The sequence below is a fragment of the Pavona decussata genome, unplaced genomic scaffold (genome assembly GCF_977016875.1).
Source record: "Pavona decussata unplaced genomic scaffold, jaPavDecu1.1 SCAFFOLD_131, whole genome shotgun sequence".
Classification (NCBI taxonomy): domain Eukaryota; kingdom Metazoa; phylum Cnidaria; class Anthozoa; order Scleractinia; family Agariciidae; genus Pavona; species Pavona decussata.
The window spans coordinates 705,872-721,250 of record NW_028145545.1 but is presented as its reverse complement, the minus strand read 5'-3'; the positions used below and the strand labels follow the sequence as shown (position 1 = coordinate 721,250).

At 37.1% G+C, this 15,379-nt stretch overlaps 1 protein-coding gene across 4 annotated transcripts in view; it reads left to right on the top strand.

Moving 5' to 3' along the window:
* Positions 1-14: 14 nt before the first annotated feature.
* Positions 15-15,379, top strand: part of LOC146468385 (mediator of RNA polymerase II transcription subunit 14-like) — a 91,645-nt gene continuing 76,280 nt past the window's right edge. For 3 of the 4 annotated variants that reach the window (XM_085124641.1, XM_085124642.1, XM_085124639.1), the window contains exons 1-17: positions 16-162; positions 1,984-2,010; positions 3,445-3,550; positions 4,370-4,464; positions 6,471-6,549; positions 7,342-7,471; positions 8,168-8,208; positions 8,324-8,411; positions 9,386-9,414; positions 9,895-9,973; positions 10,844-10,887; positions 11,264-11,352; positions 11,888-11,922; positions 12,452-12,564; positions 12,859-12,927; positions 13,061-13,106; positions 14,084-14,212. In XM_085124641.1, coding sequence (XP_084980767.1) covers positions 50-162; positions 1,984-2,010; positions 3,445-3,550; positions 4,370-4,464; positions 6,471-6,549; positions 7,342-7,471; positions 8,168-8,208; positions 8,324-8,411; positions 9,386-9,414; positions 9,895-9,973; positions 10,844-10,887; positions 11,264-11,352; positions 11,888-11,922; positions 12,452-12,564; positions 12,859-12,927; positions 13,061-13,106; positions 14,084-14,212 — 1,312 coding nt within the window. In that variant the 5' untranslated portion in view covers positions 16-49. Of the gene's footprint in view, positions 163-1,983; positions 2,011-3,444; positions 3,551-4,369; positions 4,465-6,470; positions 6,550-7,341; positions 7,472-8,167; positions 8,209-8,323; positions 8,412-9,385; positions 9,415-9,894; positions 9,974-10,843; positions 10,888-11,263; positions 11,353-11,887; positions 11,923-12,451; positions 12,565-12,858; positions 12,928-13,060; positions 13,107-14,083; positions 14,213-15,379 lie in introns of all 4 variants that reach the window. The other variant, XM_085124640.1, reaches the window with a different exon arrangement.

Genomic DNA, 15,379 nt, shown 5'->3' with positions numbered 1-15,379 from the left:
GCATGTTTGTTTACGGCGAGCGAGCCAGCGATCAAATCGCACTTCCAACATGGCGCCGACCGAACTGGCACAAGATTCTGGGGGCACAAAAATCAATCTCTCTATGTTAATAGACTTCCTTCTTCAGAAGACTTATCATGAACTGACGGTGCTCTCTGAACTGTGAGTATTCATGGTATTTTAGGCGACTTTAATTTTTTTGATCAAGTTTGTACAGTAGCTTTGACGGAAAGTAATGTGGAGAGATGGGACAACAATATCAGCTTTCAGATTATTTTTGACTTCCTTAGCGCGTGCAAACGGATGTTTTGTCTTTTTTAGGCTTACATGTCATTTAATTTCAAGGAATTCTTTGGGAGTCAATATCGTGGCCAAATTGATTTAAGATCTATCATTGTAGTCGTATAATTATACGAGATCATCAATCTTCAACATGTATATTAATTAACCCGTTACCTCCAAAGTTACAGTTCTTATTATAACTTAAAATTACGTTTTAAAAGACTTGCTTAATCAGCGCGCTGTGTGTGTTAAATGGCCTAATGTTATGAAACTATCTATCCTTTCACACTCTAACTCACTTAATATGCATTTGTCTTTCGCCTATTCTAGATAAATTAAAAGACTAAGGAAGGAAAGTCTATTCCATTCGAGACTAAAACAGAAAAGCGCATCATCAATCATTTTGTTTGGGAAATAACCCCACCATGGATAGTTTCAGAACTATTGGGCCTTTCTGTGAGTGCCAGAGCATTTTGTTTTTTGATCAATCAAAAATTAACATGTATACTGTTTCCTACATGTATACAAATGTATTTTGCTCTTCTGCTCCAGTACACTACTCACTCATGTAGAAGGAATTAAAAAAGGCTAAGCTTGTCCATATCATGTAAATGAAGAACAAATGAGTAATTTATAGTCATTCTTGAATCTTTCTTAAAGAGTTCTAGGCAACAAATTAATTTCAATTGACTAAATAAAAATTTCAACAAAATCAAAAAGAGAAATAATTATTAAAAAATAGTGATTTTCAATTGAGTGTACATGTTGTTGAACCAAAACAAACATAATTTGCTCAAGCAAATCATGGATCCATGCAAACAGCGCACTGCATCAGTCAGAACTCGAAACAAGCAAATGTAACGGCACCAAGTCTGGGAAAGTGGGTGCAATCAAGCCATGATTGGTTTTGTTTTTTCCTCATTGGTTGAGAAGGTGGTGTGACCTTCGCTAACGAGTCAGAGAGTACATATATAGCAAAGTGAAAAAAGAAAGCGCGAATAACTTTTGATGCTCAATATTTTTGAAAAATAATTTTCTATGCTTGTGAATTGAACTAACAAAACTAAAACTAAAATGAATACAAAATAAACATACATGTATTTACAAAACTGCACTTGAACCTATCAGTCCTGACATAACAGTGGGAGGATATAGTTAGGATACCTGTTATGCGAAGATCAGTACATTCAAGTTGACAAGTACCCTGCAGTACTTACATGTAATATAAGTCCCTGGGACAAGTCCATTATAGTGTTTACATAAGGGAAATGATAATAATAATAATAATCCCCTACTATAATATACATGTACACTATATTTCTGTTTTCCCTGAGTGATGGTTAAAATAACAACAGTAAAATCTTTTGCACATGTAGTTGTGTTTCCACTAAGGAATACATATACAGAGGTGCAAAAACTTAGCTGGCTCACAAAACTCTTGCTGACTTCTTTGTTCTGTATAGCCAGCAAATTACCCTGTTTAATATTTCCCTTTAGGGATATTTCAGTTGACAAAAGACTTTTTTAGCTGGTAAAATATATTGGTAACGAGCTTTTACAATCATTACATGTATGTACATGTAGCTACAGTATCCTTGATACCAAATTGTCCAAATAGCCAGCTAGTAGTAAGACTGATTTTCTTTGGTCTATGAATATAGAACTTTTCAAGTAGATAACTTACCTATTTTCCTGTCACAGATTGCCAAGAAAGTCTGACATAGAGAGGTAATCAAAAAATTTATATTCAATTGTTAATACTGATTTACTATTTTCCAGCATGTGTTGATTTGAAAAAATGCGCAGTCCAGGAAAATAATTATCCACACGTACATGTACCTTCCCTTTGGAAGGGATTTTCCCTAAGATACCACACCCTTCTGATTGTCCAATTTAGCTTCATACTTTGGTTTTATTAAAGTGCCACTAAAATCAAATTTTTACCTCTTGAATTTTAAGGTTTATCACATAGCATTCTAGGAAAGATTAAAAACGCCGTTTACCGTTTCTAAATATCTGCATTGGTTCCGGAGATATTTAAGTTTGAAAAATGTGTAAAATATGTAAATGAGATGACTGATGACGTCATCTTCTCAACTCGATATAACATCAAGTATATAAATAGAGCTATCTCAGTCACTTCACAGCAGAGACCATTAAAACCTGGCAGGCTAATAGTTCTAAAGGCAATACACCTACGGCTATAAAATTTCGGTTCCCATGGCAACTCATTCTTTTCCAGTCCCCTCCAACCTGATTTCAATATTTTAGTGATTTTCAGCTTGAAAAACATTTATCAAGGCCACGAACTCGACCTAACATATTTATACGCTTGATGGATCGTGCAGATGAGGCAACATTGGCAAATATCAAAATAGAATGCCAAAGGTGGCCAGCAAAGCCTTAAGTATCAGGGAGGACTGGAACTCAGTATGTTACCATGGTAACAAAACTGATAAGCTCATATTATGAAGTGCACCTGGAACAATGTAAATGCAAAGAATCAAGAATTTCTGATACAAATTGGCTGAGATATCTTTTTTCATAATATTTAATGAAAATTCGGTTGAGTTTATGACGTCATCACTTGGCTAATTTGTATATTTTAAAAACTTGAATATCTCCGTAACAAAAAGAGATATTTGAAAATAGTAAACAGCATTCTTCTTCACGTACAGACTACTTGTTTATGTTTTAAAATGGCTCAGATTAGAAAGACGCGAATTTCGTCATAGTAGCACTTTAAATAAATGGGTTTTTTTTGGTCTTTGAGGACCCCCTGATCACCCCTCCCCTGCTTTAAATTTATAATTTTTGGAATACACCTGTAAGTATTCCATAATGGCTTATAGCCCAAAAAAAGGGGGGGGGGGGGTGGGGGTGATCAACAGAGATGATAAGGTAATATGGCCACCTTAAAGAGATTTGAGTGCTGACATTCTGAGCAATTCGTCAGAGAGATTTGCTTTGTTGATAAAACCCAATATTTATTTTCACTTCCCCACTAATGCAACACCACAGCTTCTTTAGAAACTAACCCCCTTATCTATCTGTATATTAGCTCAGAAGGTTGGTTAATAGTGAGGCAGGAGGCTAAACGAGCTTTAACATGTACATGTTGTTGGTGGTAATTAACACAGTGTCACTGAATTATCTTTCTAGAAAAATTGAAATTGTGCAGTTTGCCAGCCGAACCCGCCAACAGTTTGTGCGTCTCCTGGCTTTAGTGAAATGGGCAGCCAGTGCAGATCGGGTCGACAAATGTCAGGTTAGCACGTCTGTTTGGTCAAACATGTACATGTACATTTAAATCTGTCTCATTGAAACATGCATGACATAATTATTATTTTTATTCCGAAATTATGTACAAGTACATGCAAGCTATTGTATTTGTCAGTATTAATAATACACTGTAATTTTATACTTCAGAAAGTTTTGCTGAACAACCTGTATAGGATTATTTCCACTTTTTAGTGTTTTCTGCAATCATGAACTACTTTTCAACAATTACCGGCTCATCTGTTTAGTGAAAAAATGTTCCCTAATCTTTTCCTCACTTTTCCAGTTGACATTGGTAATTTCATAGCATCTGATTTGGCTCTAGTGTGAAAACTGGAGGGTGACTTGGCTCCAAATAAGTTAGTTTTAATTAGTGCTGTAAATAATAGTACAGTTCAGAAATAAGTGAACAACACACATGCAAAAGCAAACATGTTTTTGTGCACACAATGTATGCAGAACTGGAAATGCTGGTTATGACAATGATAATGATGATGAGGACAATGATCATCCAAACGTCTAGAACTAAGGCAAAATTAGAAGGATTTGTATGAAGTCATTGTGGCATAAGAGAGCTAATATCTCGACCCCAAATTGCAATAAGATGCCGATTTTTGGCAAGTAGGCATTTTTCATCATGCTCTTTCCGATCATATGAACAAATCCCATAATTTCAAAAATTCAAATGTTTGTGACGTCGCACTTTAGGACTCTATATGTATTTTGACATTGTTCACACTTCAGATGATTCATTAATTGTTAGATTCCCCAAATCAAATTTGTGGGCGATTTTTTTTTTTGCTTTCAGGCCATCTCAACAATTTTGGATAAACAGTCCATGCTGTTTATAGATACTGCTGACATGCTTGCTAGAATGTCAAGAGAAACTCTTGTGAAGGCAAGGTAAGTGTAAAGAGTAATTATACCCATTATATTATTTTAATTATTGTATACTGTAATTCCTAGGCCAATACTTGTAGTTGTTAGTGATCATGCAGTATTCAGTCATAAAGACACAATTCTGTGGGAAGTGTGGATTTTTTCTTGGGTAACACAATTACACCCATTTTGTTATGGTTGATACACTGTACAGGGCTTCTGATAGGGTGCGGAAAAAATTTGGAAATTATGCGGCACTTTGAAGTCTCATTATGCGGCAAGAAAGGTCTATTATGCGGCAAATTATGCGATTTTATTTTAGCTAATTTAACCTTGTTTTATTAGGTCTAAGAGGAGCACAATCCATTTTTTGCTGTTCAAGAAGCAATTAGAGCACGAAGAAATGAATAAACAGCTGAAATATATCATTTGTTGCCTCATTTCAAATTATTGAGAATCAGATATTGCTAATTTGGTCAAGTCAGCGTTTTTTGCTTCCCACCCGCATTTTTTCCGTGTTCCGCTTGTGTGACTCAGCTTCAAGGCGCTTGTCAACCACAAACTTTCAAAGATGATTAACCACTATGTTGCACGAAGAGCAAAATATCCAGGAAGATTGAAGGAGACTCTGCTCGCAGAGTAAACAACAGACCATCATCAACATGAAACGTTCCTTCGGAGTACTTTCTTACCCTGTCTTTCACCAAAATATTTACAGGAAGGTGCGATCTTTTTTTTTTCTCCTGCGAAAAAGCGCTCGGCGTTTTAACAACAAACTTATCCATAATGAAGATGTTTGTTTCTATTAAAACAAAATAACTATACACATTGCAAGGGACTATCGAGCAGTTTTCCATCTAAAAATATATCAATGATTGTGATTGGTGTATTTGCATAAAAGGATTGTTTATTCTGTGCCAATGATCACTCGCTTAATATTGAAAACCAGCACCAGGTCCCCAGCATGTAAAATGAAGCATAAAACGCCTGTTTGTTCGCTTAATCAACGAAGAAACGCTTCCAGGTGATTTTTGACGCCTTTTGAAAGGAAAAACTCCTTGAGATAACGTTTAAATTATCGGAAAACTTAACATTAAATGAAATTTTTGCTCCTTTTTTCTTAAATTGTGCGATTTTATATAAATTCTGCGGCTTTTCATGAATTATGCGATTTGTTGCGATTTTAGGTCAATTATGCGAAATCGCAACATCGCATAATATCAGAAGCCCTGACTGTAGGCTGAACTCTCTATGGGGTACATAATGTTATGGTTCAAATTTATTCTTGGTTTAAATCTTATCTTCCTGTTGTCCTTGGGTATGGTAATCACAGTGTTGTAATGAGTTTGAAACAATGGAAAATAAAATTTAAACCAATGATAAAATTGAACCACAACACACACATACATGTACCTGTGCTTTTAAAAAGTTTAACTAGAAATAGTGCTCACTAGAGCTGCCCCCAGTTTTGAATAGTTGTTTTTGATGATTTGTATTGAATATAAATATTGTGTATACGACTGTTGTAAATTTGACATTTCAACTAGCTATTTAATTGAAGTTAATATTCGTAGAAATAGTCAACATGTTGCTTTGTAAATCTGACAATGAAATCTATGACAATCATACGATATAAATTGCCTTTCAACATTGTTTGTGTAATATTTGGGCAAAACATGAAAAAAACTTGCAACAATGTATTGCTAGAAAATATCATGAATTACAATCTATTTATATACATGTAAACCAGATAATGTAAATCTATTTCAATCACGTAATGCTGTATTTTAACTTTCCAACACCACCTTGCACGCTTGCTAAAATATTACCCGAGACCACCGTGTGCGCCTAGTTTCATCAAATCGGGAAACCTTCCCATACTACAAACACATTTCTTACTTTTTTTTATTAAAAAAATTCCTTGTATACATACACCTGGGGAATTCTAGAGTGTCTCCTTGGGTTTTGGCCTCTGGGCCAAAACCCTGCAGGGGCAATAAACTTTTTGTTAATTTTTTTTTGTTCTTCAGATTACCAACATTTTGCTTGCCAGCTGCTGTTGATGTTCTTACAGGTGGAACATATCCAAGACTACCAACATGCATCAGGGTGACAAATGTTTTCAATATTTCAATAGATTGGAAATAAATTAATGCACTCTACAAGTTTTAATTGTTCACAAATTTGATACAATGTAATATTTCTGGGACCCCAAGTTGTAAGATCCTAAGAAGTACAGTGTACTTGCACAGTGTAACATGTATCGTAGTAAGAAGTACTTCACTCTTACAAAATTAATACAATCATGTACATGTGGAGCTTGCCAGCATAGTCTTGTCCAAATTTTGATAAGCACATTATGCACAGTCATGTAATAATCTAATTATTAATAACTAATAAAGTTAAATTTGTAATTATATAATTGATTATAAAGTCATTGTACATGTACATGTACATGTAATTTGAACTTTGTTGATTTGCCCAAACTTTTTTGGCATATGATCTGTTTCGACTGTAAAATATTTTCAGTGCACATAATTATTAAAAATCTGCGTATGCATTCCATGATTGTGCAGCAGCTGTAACTCTCATTTACAGACAGATTCCAAAAGCATATTCTTTCTTATATGGGCAGTGATGTGATGTTTGCTCAACATTATACTTGATTTAGACTGAAAATCTCCATTTCTGTGGAGAGGCAATGATTGGCGACTTCGTGAACAATTATTGTAAATTAATACTGACTGTAGAGCATAAATATTTATAATTTATTGTTTGTTTCTTGCTAAAGAAAAATGTTAACATTTTTGACCTTCTGGAGCTGTAGATTTCAAATTGGAATTAAATCTATTCTGTCAATGTTTAAATTACATTCAACTTTGTTCCTACTGTATTTTGTAGGACAAGATTGTTCCTCCAGATCCTATCACTGCTGTGGAAAAGACCAAGACCCTGTATAGACTAAATCAAGTCATTCAACATCGACTGGTGACTTCAAAACTGCCACCTGAGATGGGAAACATGGTTATAGGTAAACAGAAGTGATAGCAAACTAATCTGGTCTGTACTACAGTATCCCAATCGGTTTCAAGGGCTTGGGAATCATTCCATGTTGCAAAAGCTGTCTTAGGGCTGTTTCAAACCTCGTGCTAAGTACTGCCGTGCCGAATTTTCACGTAAATCAGTTCGACCTGGCAGTAGCACGGCAGTGGTTTCAAATGTCGAATTTAATTCAGTCGCGCCAAATTCTAAAATATAGAAATGCATAGAATGAGCAAATTAACCCAAAATACATTAATAAAAATAACTTATGAATTTAGTTTGGCACGGCAATGGCATGCCGTTTGAAACCAAGTTGTGCTACTGCTGTAAGGCACAAGAGGGCCTGCCGTGCTAATAGTGGTGCCGAACTAATTTAAAACTTGGCAATTACGTGTAGATCTTGAAAGGTGTTTTAATGGTGATGTGCCATTATTAACTAGTTTATTCATTCATACATAATTATTATTAATTAATTTTTGTGAAATATCTGTAACTTTTAATTTACTTTAATTTACATGACCCAAGTTTTACGTTTACTTTTACAATCTCTCTCATTGAAATTAAACTTGACCCCATTGCTAGTACTAAAAGTTAGTACAAATCTATGAAATTATTAAATCTATGACTATTCAAAACAAAATTTCTGTCACCAAATAATGCTGGGAAACTGTTTCTAAACTTGCAGCTGATGGAAGAGTTAAGTTCAGAGTGGATCATGAGTTTGAGGTAATTTACAGCTGCACTTTCATTATTATTTTTTACAGTGTACGTGTATATTTATTATTGACCTGCACAACTGAGCAGGGGTATTCTTTCAAGTTTAATGGCATGGATTTTTTAGGTGACGTTAACACTGATGGGAGATGAGTCAACCATTCCTTGGAGAGTTTTGTCAATCGACTTCTTGGTTCAAGACATGGAAAGTGGAGGTCAGTTTCTGGCCTTCTGTGTTTTCTTTACCTTTCCTTTCCTATTTTAGCCTCTCATCTTTTTGCCGCCTCTCCCACTCCCCTGCTATTGTCATTCCCATGGTACCCCTCTCATCCCCACCCAACCCCTCTTCTTTCTTGCCCTCTTCCCCTTATTGCCCCATGCCATCCCTTTCTGCCCTGTCTTCTCTCCTTTCCTTTGCTGTCCCTTTTTCCTATAGGTTCTCCTCTCCCCTTCTTTCCCTCCGCTCCCCTCTCTCCTTCTCTTAAGCCCTGTCTTCTCTCCTCTCCTTTGCTCTCATATCCACTTACATGTAGGTTCTCCTCTCCTTTCCCCTCCTCTCCTTTCCCTCCCCTCCCCTCTTCCCTTGTCTTCTCCTCTCCTCTCCTCACCCTCTTCTTCCCTCTTCTACCCTCTTCTCTTCTCTCCCCTCCCCTCCCCTCCCCTCTCTTCTCCTGTTCTCCTCTCCTCCCCCTCCTCTCCTTCCCCTTCTCTCCCCTCTTTTCCCCTCTTCTCTCCCCTCTCCTCCTCTCCTTTCCCTACTGTCTCCTGGTACCCTCCTCAAGATTGTATTCTCTCCTTTCCCCTTCTCGACCTCTCCCCTCACTCTCCCCTTTTTTTCTTCTCCACTGGGATTACTTCCCTTTTTATGACGGGATGTACTGATAATTTGCTATGCAATGAAATTGAAAGTGATTAATGACTTAAGGCTGGTTTCCATATGATCGCAGACGATCGCAGACCTTATTGCGATCTGCAATCTGCGATCTGCGATCCGCGATCCGCGATCATATGGAAACCAGCCTTTAGATAGAACATGGTTCTATCTTCTGCGATCGTCTGCGATCACGATCGCAGGATCGCAGATGATCGCAGACCTTATTGCGATCTGCGATCTGCGATCTGCGATCCGCGATCATATGGAAACCAGCCTTTAGCCCAACCTGATTATTTCTGCCTTTTTTATCAACAGATGGGAAGTCCCTTGTCCATGCCCTTCAGGTACATGTATGAAAGTCTATTCCAAATTGATAGGGGAATAGGGAATACAACAGAGTGTACAGTTTGGCAATATCAACACTTAAGAAAGGCAATAGAACTGTAATTTATTAGTAGACACCACCACTACCACTACCAGTACTATGACAACATCGGCGGTGGCGGTGAGGACGAAGATGACGACGACAATGACAACAACGACATACAGTACCTGTAGGATACATGCATGCATTCATTATTAATGATATCAAATCATAAAATGGTGGTATATAATAAAATAATGTGTTAGCTAATTACACCAATCCGAGGGCTTCAATTTCCTTGACTATTATTCTCATAATTTACAGTGTATACAAATCAAGACAGCAATTCACTTTTTAAAATACCAGCAAAATAGCTGGTAAAACAATATGGTAAATATTGTTCATATTAATTAAAGGTGTTCAAACTTGGACTGGAGTGCGCATCTTTCTTATTTTGCAGGCCCAGTATATTCATCAGCTTGTCCAGTCACGTTTGTTTGTAGAAGAGGATCCTTTGGTTGATTTGTACAAATGCCTACGTATCCTTACTGGTCATGTTTCCTTGATAATTCCCTTCTGGGAAGAACTATACGATTTCAGAATAATTTGTGGTTTTATTGCGCTTGGATGTATTTGTCATAAGCTAGCAAAGTTTAATAATTTATTCCATGTTGAATGAACAGGGGGCTCAAATAACTCTGGGAACTTGGGGCATTAAGTGCTCCCTTGAATACATGTAGGTGTCTAAAGTGATGATGTCACAAAAACTAAATTTCTTGAATTTTGGGGATTTTTTGAGATGTTTGGAAAAAGCATGATTGATGAAATGCCAATTTGCCAAAACTTAACTTCTTATTGCAAATTGTGGGCAAGATATTGGCAATTTTATGCTACACTGTAGTGAGTGATGGCTTTCTTACACTGTACATGTATAATTATACTAGATTAGACCATTCTAAATTTGCCTCAGTTCTAACCAGCTTAGAACTCAGTAACTAAGGCATCATTAGAATGACTATGAAGGGTTTGTACATGTATGAAGTCTTCGAGGCATAAAAATTCCATTTTAGAATAATTACCTTATCCCCAGATTGCAATAAGATGCTGATTTTTGGCAAGAAAGCATTTTTTGTCATGCTTATTCTGAACACAGTTTGAAATTTAAATGTGACTTCAAAATTTCATGCTTATTTACATTTATGCACCAAGGTGAACAGAGGGAGTGATCTTATTTTAGTCTGTTATGAAAAACACATACCACAATAATTAATTTTTGCAAAACTTCAAAGCACCGATTTGCCAGACAAAAGTTTAATTTATGAACCACTGTACCATCTGAGAACTCAATGCTCAACAACCAGGGAAGACGAAAATATGCCAAAATGCATATTCCTTAGCAATGTTTACAGATTCATTTTGCCTTTCTCTTCAGTTGCAAGTTCTTCACTTTCAGGTGAGTTCAATACTTGATTATAAGTCTTATATCAAACCCTCTGACTGTTGTTGAGTACCTTTTATTACTTGCTTTCAAGCATTTGTTTCAACACAAGAAGTCCACCTCTGCGGTCCACATAGTAAAAATTCGGATCGATCAGGGAGCCAACAGAATGCTTCTTTTCAGTGCTGACCAGCTCAGCTTTATAATAATTCTTAGTACAGTAATTGAAATTAAATTGTCAGAAATCTGGTACATCATTTTGGCCCATGAGATTTTTTAAAGAACCCATCCTCAACATCCTTTCAAGTCATACATTCAGTTGCCCAGATGCAAATGCAAAGCATGTTTTACATAATGTTATAAATGAATAAAATAAAATGAATCTTTTCAGGCCAAACAGTTAATCACTGAGCGATGGGGAGAGAATGTTCGTATTGAGGAATATGCTGTCGGAAAGAAACTGGTCATTTCTTTTTGGAGGTAAGAGTCTTTAAATGCTGCTAACTGTGATAGGTAACGATAAAGTCACACTAGAGCCTAAGTGGCTGCACAGCCGGAGCTTAGCCTGGTTTCTGTAGCATGAACCAACTAGGAGCATTGCTACTCCCCCCTGGATGGGATGCTAGTCCATTGCAGGGTGACTCCCAGAAGTATGCCACTGGTACCCATTTATAAATACACTTGGGTGAAGAGGGACAATGTGGAGCAAAGTTTCTTGTCTAAGGAAACAACACAGCAATGAAGAGACCAACCTGGCCTTGAACCAACAACCCTCAGATCTTCCCACTGTCCGATCGAAAGTGCACCCTCTAACCAGTACACCACCACACCTCCAACTGTGAACTTTGTTATAACATGTACCAACATGAACCAAAAAGCATATACTTTATATTCCATAAGACTCTTTAGTAATTATTATTATAACTTATAATTAAATAATTATGAATTTAAAATTAATACGTAATTTTCATTGTAATTATTTTAATTTTATTCATAATTTATTAATATTTTACAGGGCAAAAGGTGTTGTTCAACAAGGCCAGAAGCCAGGTAAGTGATGCTGAGCACGAAGTGCATGTTGTACAACTGTATAATTATTTTTCATGAACTCTTATTTTTTTCTTCCTTTCTCCCCCTTCTTTGAGCCCTCCCTGCTCAGACAAAAGGATTGAAGTTTAGAATGAGATGCTTTGTTGAAAATTACAACAGAGGAGCTTTTCATACGAACTGCTTCCATTGTTTAATGTAACATATAAAAATTCTAAACTTCATTGCTTCTATGCATGAAGTGGATAGTGAATCACGATTCGATCTGGCTACAACGGGATTAGGATCAAGCTTTTTCTATAGGTGATGATGTCGATGAGAGGAGGGGGTGCCACAGAGTGGTTTTGACCTCTCCCCAGATTTTGCTCATGTAATGAGCTAAGATAACAGCTACATTTGACTGCCTGCTGATCGCAGTGGAAAAAATTGAGGGTTTTTGTTATCTACCCAAATTTCGCGTGAAAGATGGGCCAGTATGGTTACATTGCCATTGTAGTGCTCGCATCTAACTTGATGCCACTTTATTTTGAAGGACACAAATTAACAATCTGTGGAGATGCAACTGACAGTCCAACCTTCCTGTGTGTTCAGCACTCCCCACCCCTCCCCTATGAGTTCACTACTGAGTGCATTTCTAAAGTCACTGTAAGTATTAAAGAACTTGCCATGTCATACCCTCCCACCTTGCAGACATCTTGGTTTCACAGGGCACTCTATTATTACAAACAGGAATTGAGAGAATTAAAAACGTGCAAATTGATAAAAATATATGCAATTTGTAATTTAATGTAATATATGCAAATCTATGTAAATTTATGCAATCGTAATTTGTGCCTGGTGTGTTCACATAAAATTTGTTAACTGTATGCAATGTACACTGCATGTATGGTACTACAGTGTAGCTTAATTTAAATATCTTTGTTGTCTTTGTTTTTCCAGCCTGGTGATTTGTATATCGAGAAGCTTTTAACACACACCATTAAAGCCCAGTCTAACATCAAGCTCAAGGTATTGTTGATCACTTAAAAATATGTATATAAGGGCCCTCTTCCACTTGAACAAATTGAAGTGTACAGGTTTTGCTCCTGTGTTCGCCATGTGAGTGAGTGATAAACTTACTTTTACTATTACTTTTTCTTAGGAGTTACTACAGATTTTGATTCAGGATGCATCACTGAATTCAAAAGGTATTTTCTAGGATTCCCTTACTGTATGTTATAACAGCTCTTTATTAAATAATTATGCCATACATCTAGCAATCAAATTTAGAAACGCCCACTTATTCACATTTGATCTAAAAGACAATTAAAAAAAAGAATAACATGCAGCTATTGGTGAAGTTGGAATGGGGACAGTAAAATTAGTGATTTGTTCGCACTGTACTAATTTTGGTTCCATACCAAAAATTGCATGGTAATTTTAAAACACTGTACAGTCTTCACACGATAATTTAAGGAAAAAGTAATAAATTAAATGCAGTACCTGTATCAGAAGCAGTAGGTACAGTTATGGATCTCTGCCTGTCCCAAGTTTGTACCAATACTGTGTAAACACCTTGGAAGAGCTAAAGTAAACGTGTGGTGTGACGTGACCTTTCGGTTCGGGTCAATGTAAGACAGTTTTCTCCTGCAGATCTGACCCTCTCAAGTTTTGTACTGGTGTAGTCTGGATCGTTGCTGATTTTGAGCTCTACAAATTTTCGAATCTACAGTTTGGATGAGTGCAATTTTTGTGTTGGTGCAGTGCAGATCCGTGCAAGGTTTTTCCTAATACAGTTCAGATCCGTGCAAGTCTTGTACTCACGTCTAGCAACGTTTGAATCTGTGCAAGTTAAACCGGCCATAATCTCGCTCATAAGCGAGCGTGACAAATGTCACGTTCTGATCGCAGGGCGAGGCAAATTCTGTGTCTCGCTATAGCACGCTCCATTCCCGCCTTGAAAGTAGCTTTCAGGCCATAATCAGGCCAGTTTCTCGCTCAGTGAGGCTATAAGTTTTCGTACGGGATGTACTGATACAGCTCTGCCCCCTACAAGTTTTGCATAGTTTTGCATATCATTGCAGGTTAGATCAGTGTAAGTTTTGTACTGGTATAAAGTCTACGTGTACATAACCTGAAGGTACCTCTCTTTTTAAGTAAATTTGACATGTTAACAATGTTTCAGTGACAATGGATGCAAAATGCCCAAGTCTTGCTATACAAGTTTCACCCAACCCTACCCCTGCAGAGATTATCATTGTCACAGTTGGGAAAAAGAATGGATGTTTCCAAGTGTCCTTGGGTAATGGAGAAGGTATAGTCAATTTAAAGTTCTCTTAAGGGTTGCAAACATTTTATTTAATAAAAAAGATGTGGCTGGTACAGGAGTGAGGAAAAGTGGAAGAAAACCGAAGTCCTCAATAGGAATCAAACCCTTCACCTACCCTCCTGCTGTTGGATACCCTGAACACTGAGCTACAGATGTACAAAAAGACTTGTAGTTTGTGTCTCTCGTTATAACATGTACATCCTACATTAACAGTAATTATTGGCTATTTCACAGTTTCCGACACCGTCTTGGAGAAGTTAATAGGCACCTTCAGATCAGGGTACGAGTTCGAGATTGAGTACGAGTACGACTTTCAAATTTAAAATCAGTCTCATCCCTAGAACTCTCGCTCGTTCCCGGTGTTCACCAGCAGATAAGGAGACCCTAGACACAAGACTGGTGTGACAAGCGGTTATCTAAACCACACAAACGAGATTTGAAAAGTCGTTCTCGTACTCAATCTCGTACTCGTAGTCAAATCTGAAAGTCCCTGATAGGGAGGTTTAGCAACGACGGCAACGACAACGTCAAAAAAGCAATACGCTTAATAACCAAAACAACAACTCTGCACGTGCATCAGATTCTTTAGTACATTTCTTTGCCGTCACTGCACGACTACGATGTGAAATTTCCTGAAGGCACGTTTTATGGAGGACGTAAATACCAGGACGACGAATTTTTCGCGGCGACGTTTGAAACAACGCGAATTCATTTTAATAGTGACGTTTTCGTTGCCGTCGCCTTCGTCGTTGCTAAAGCTGCCTATTATGAGCAGCATTAAGAGAACATTGAGAATAATGTTTGACATTCAAACTGCTAGTTTAAGCCTTATTCTCCAACTCTTAACTTGGCAGAATTGAGCAAAGCAGCTTTTATGAGGAAATTTGTCTTATTGTGGTTTTTAAGGTGACTCGACCCAGTTATTTTTTGGTGGTATCACCCTACTTTGAAGCTCTCTGGTATCCCCACCTTTACTTTTATCGTAAGTCTAACACATAGAATGTATAACATATAGATCAATCTACAATATAGCAAAAAAATTTCGGTGATCGGAGTAAATGTCACGTGGTTTTAGTGCCACGCCCCTTTTAGGTCTGAGTCGAAATTCTGCTGTTGCTGGCTTTTTTCTTGAGAATCTCTCGGCTACACATA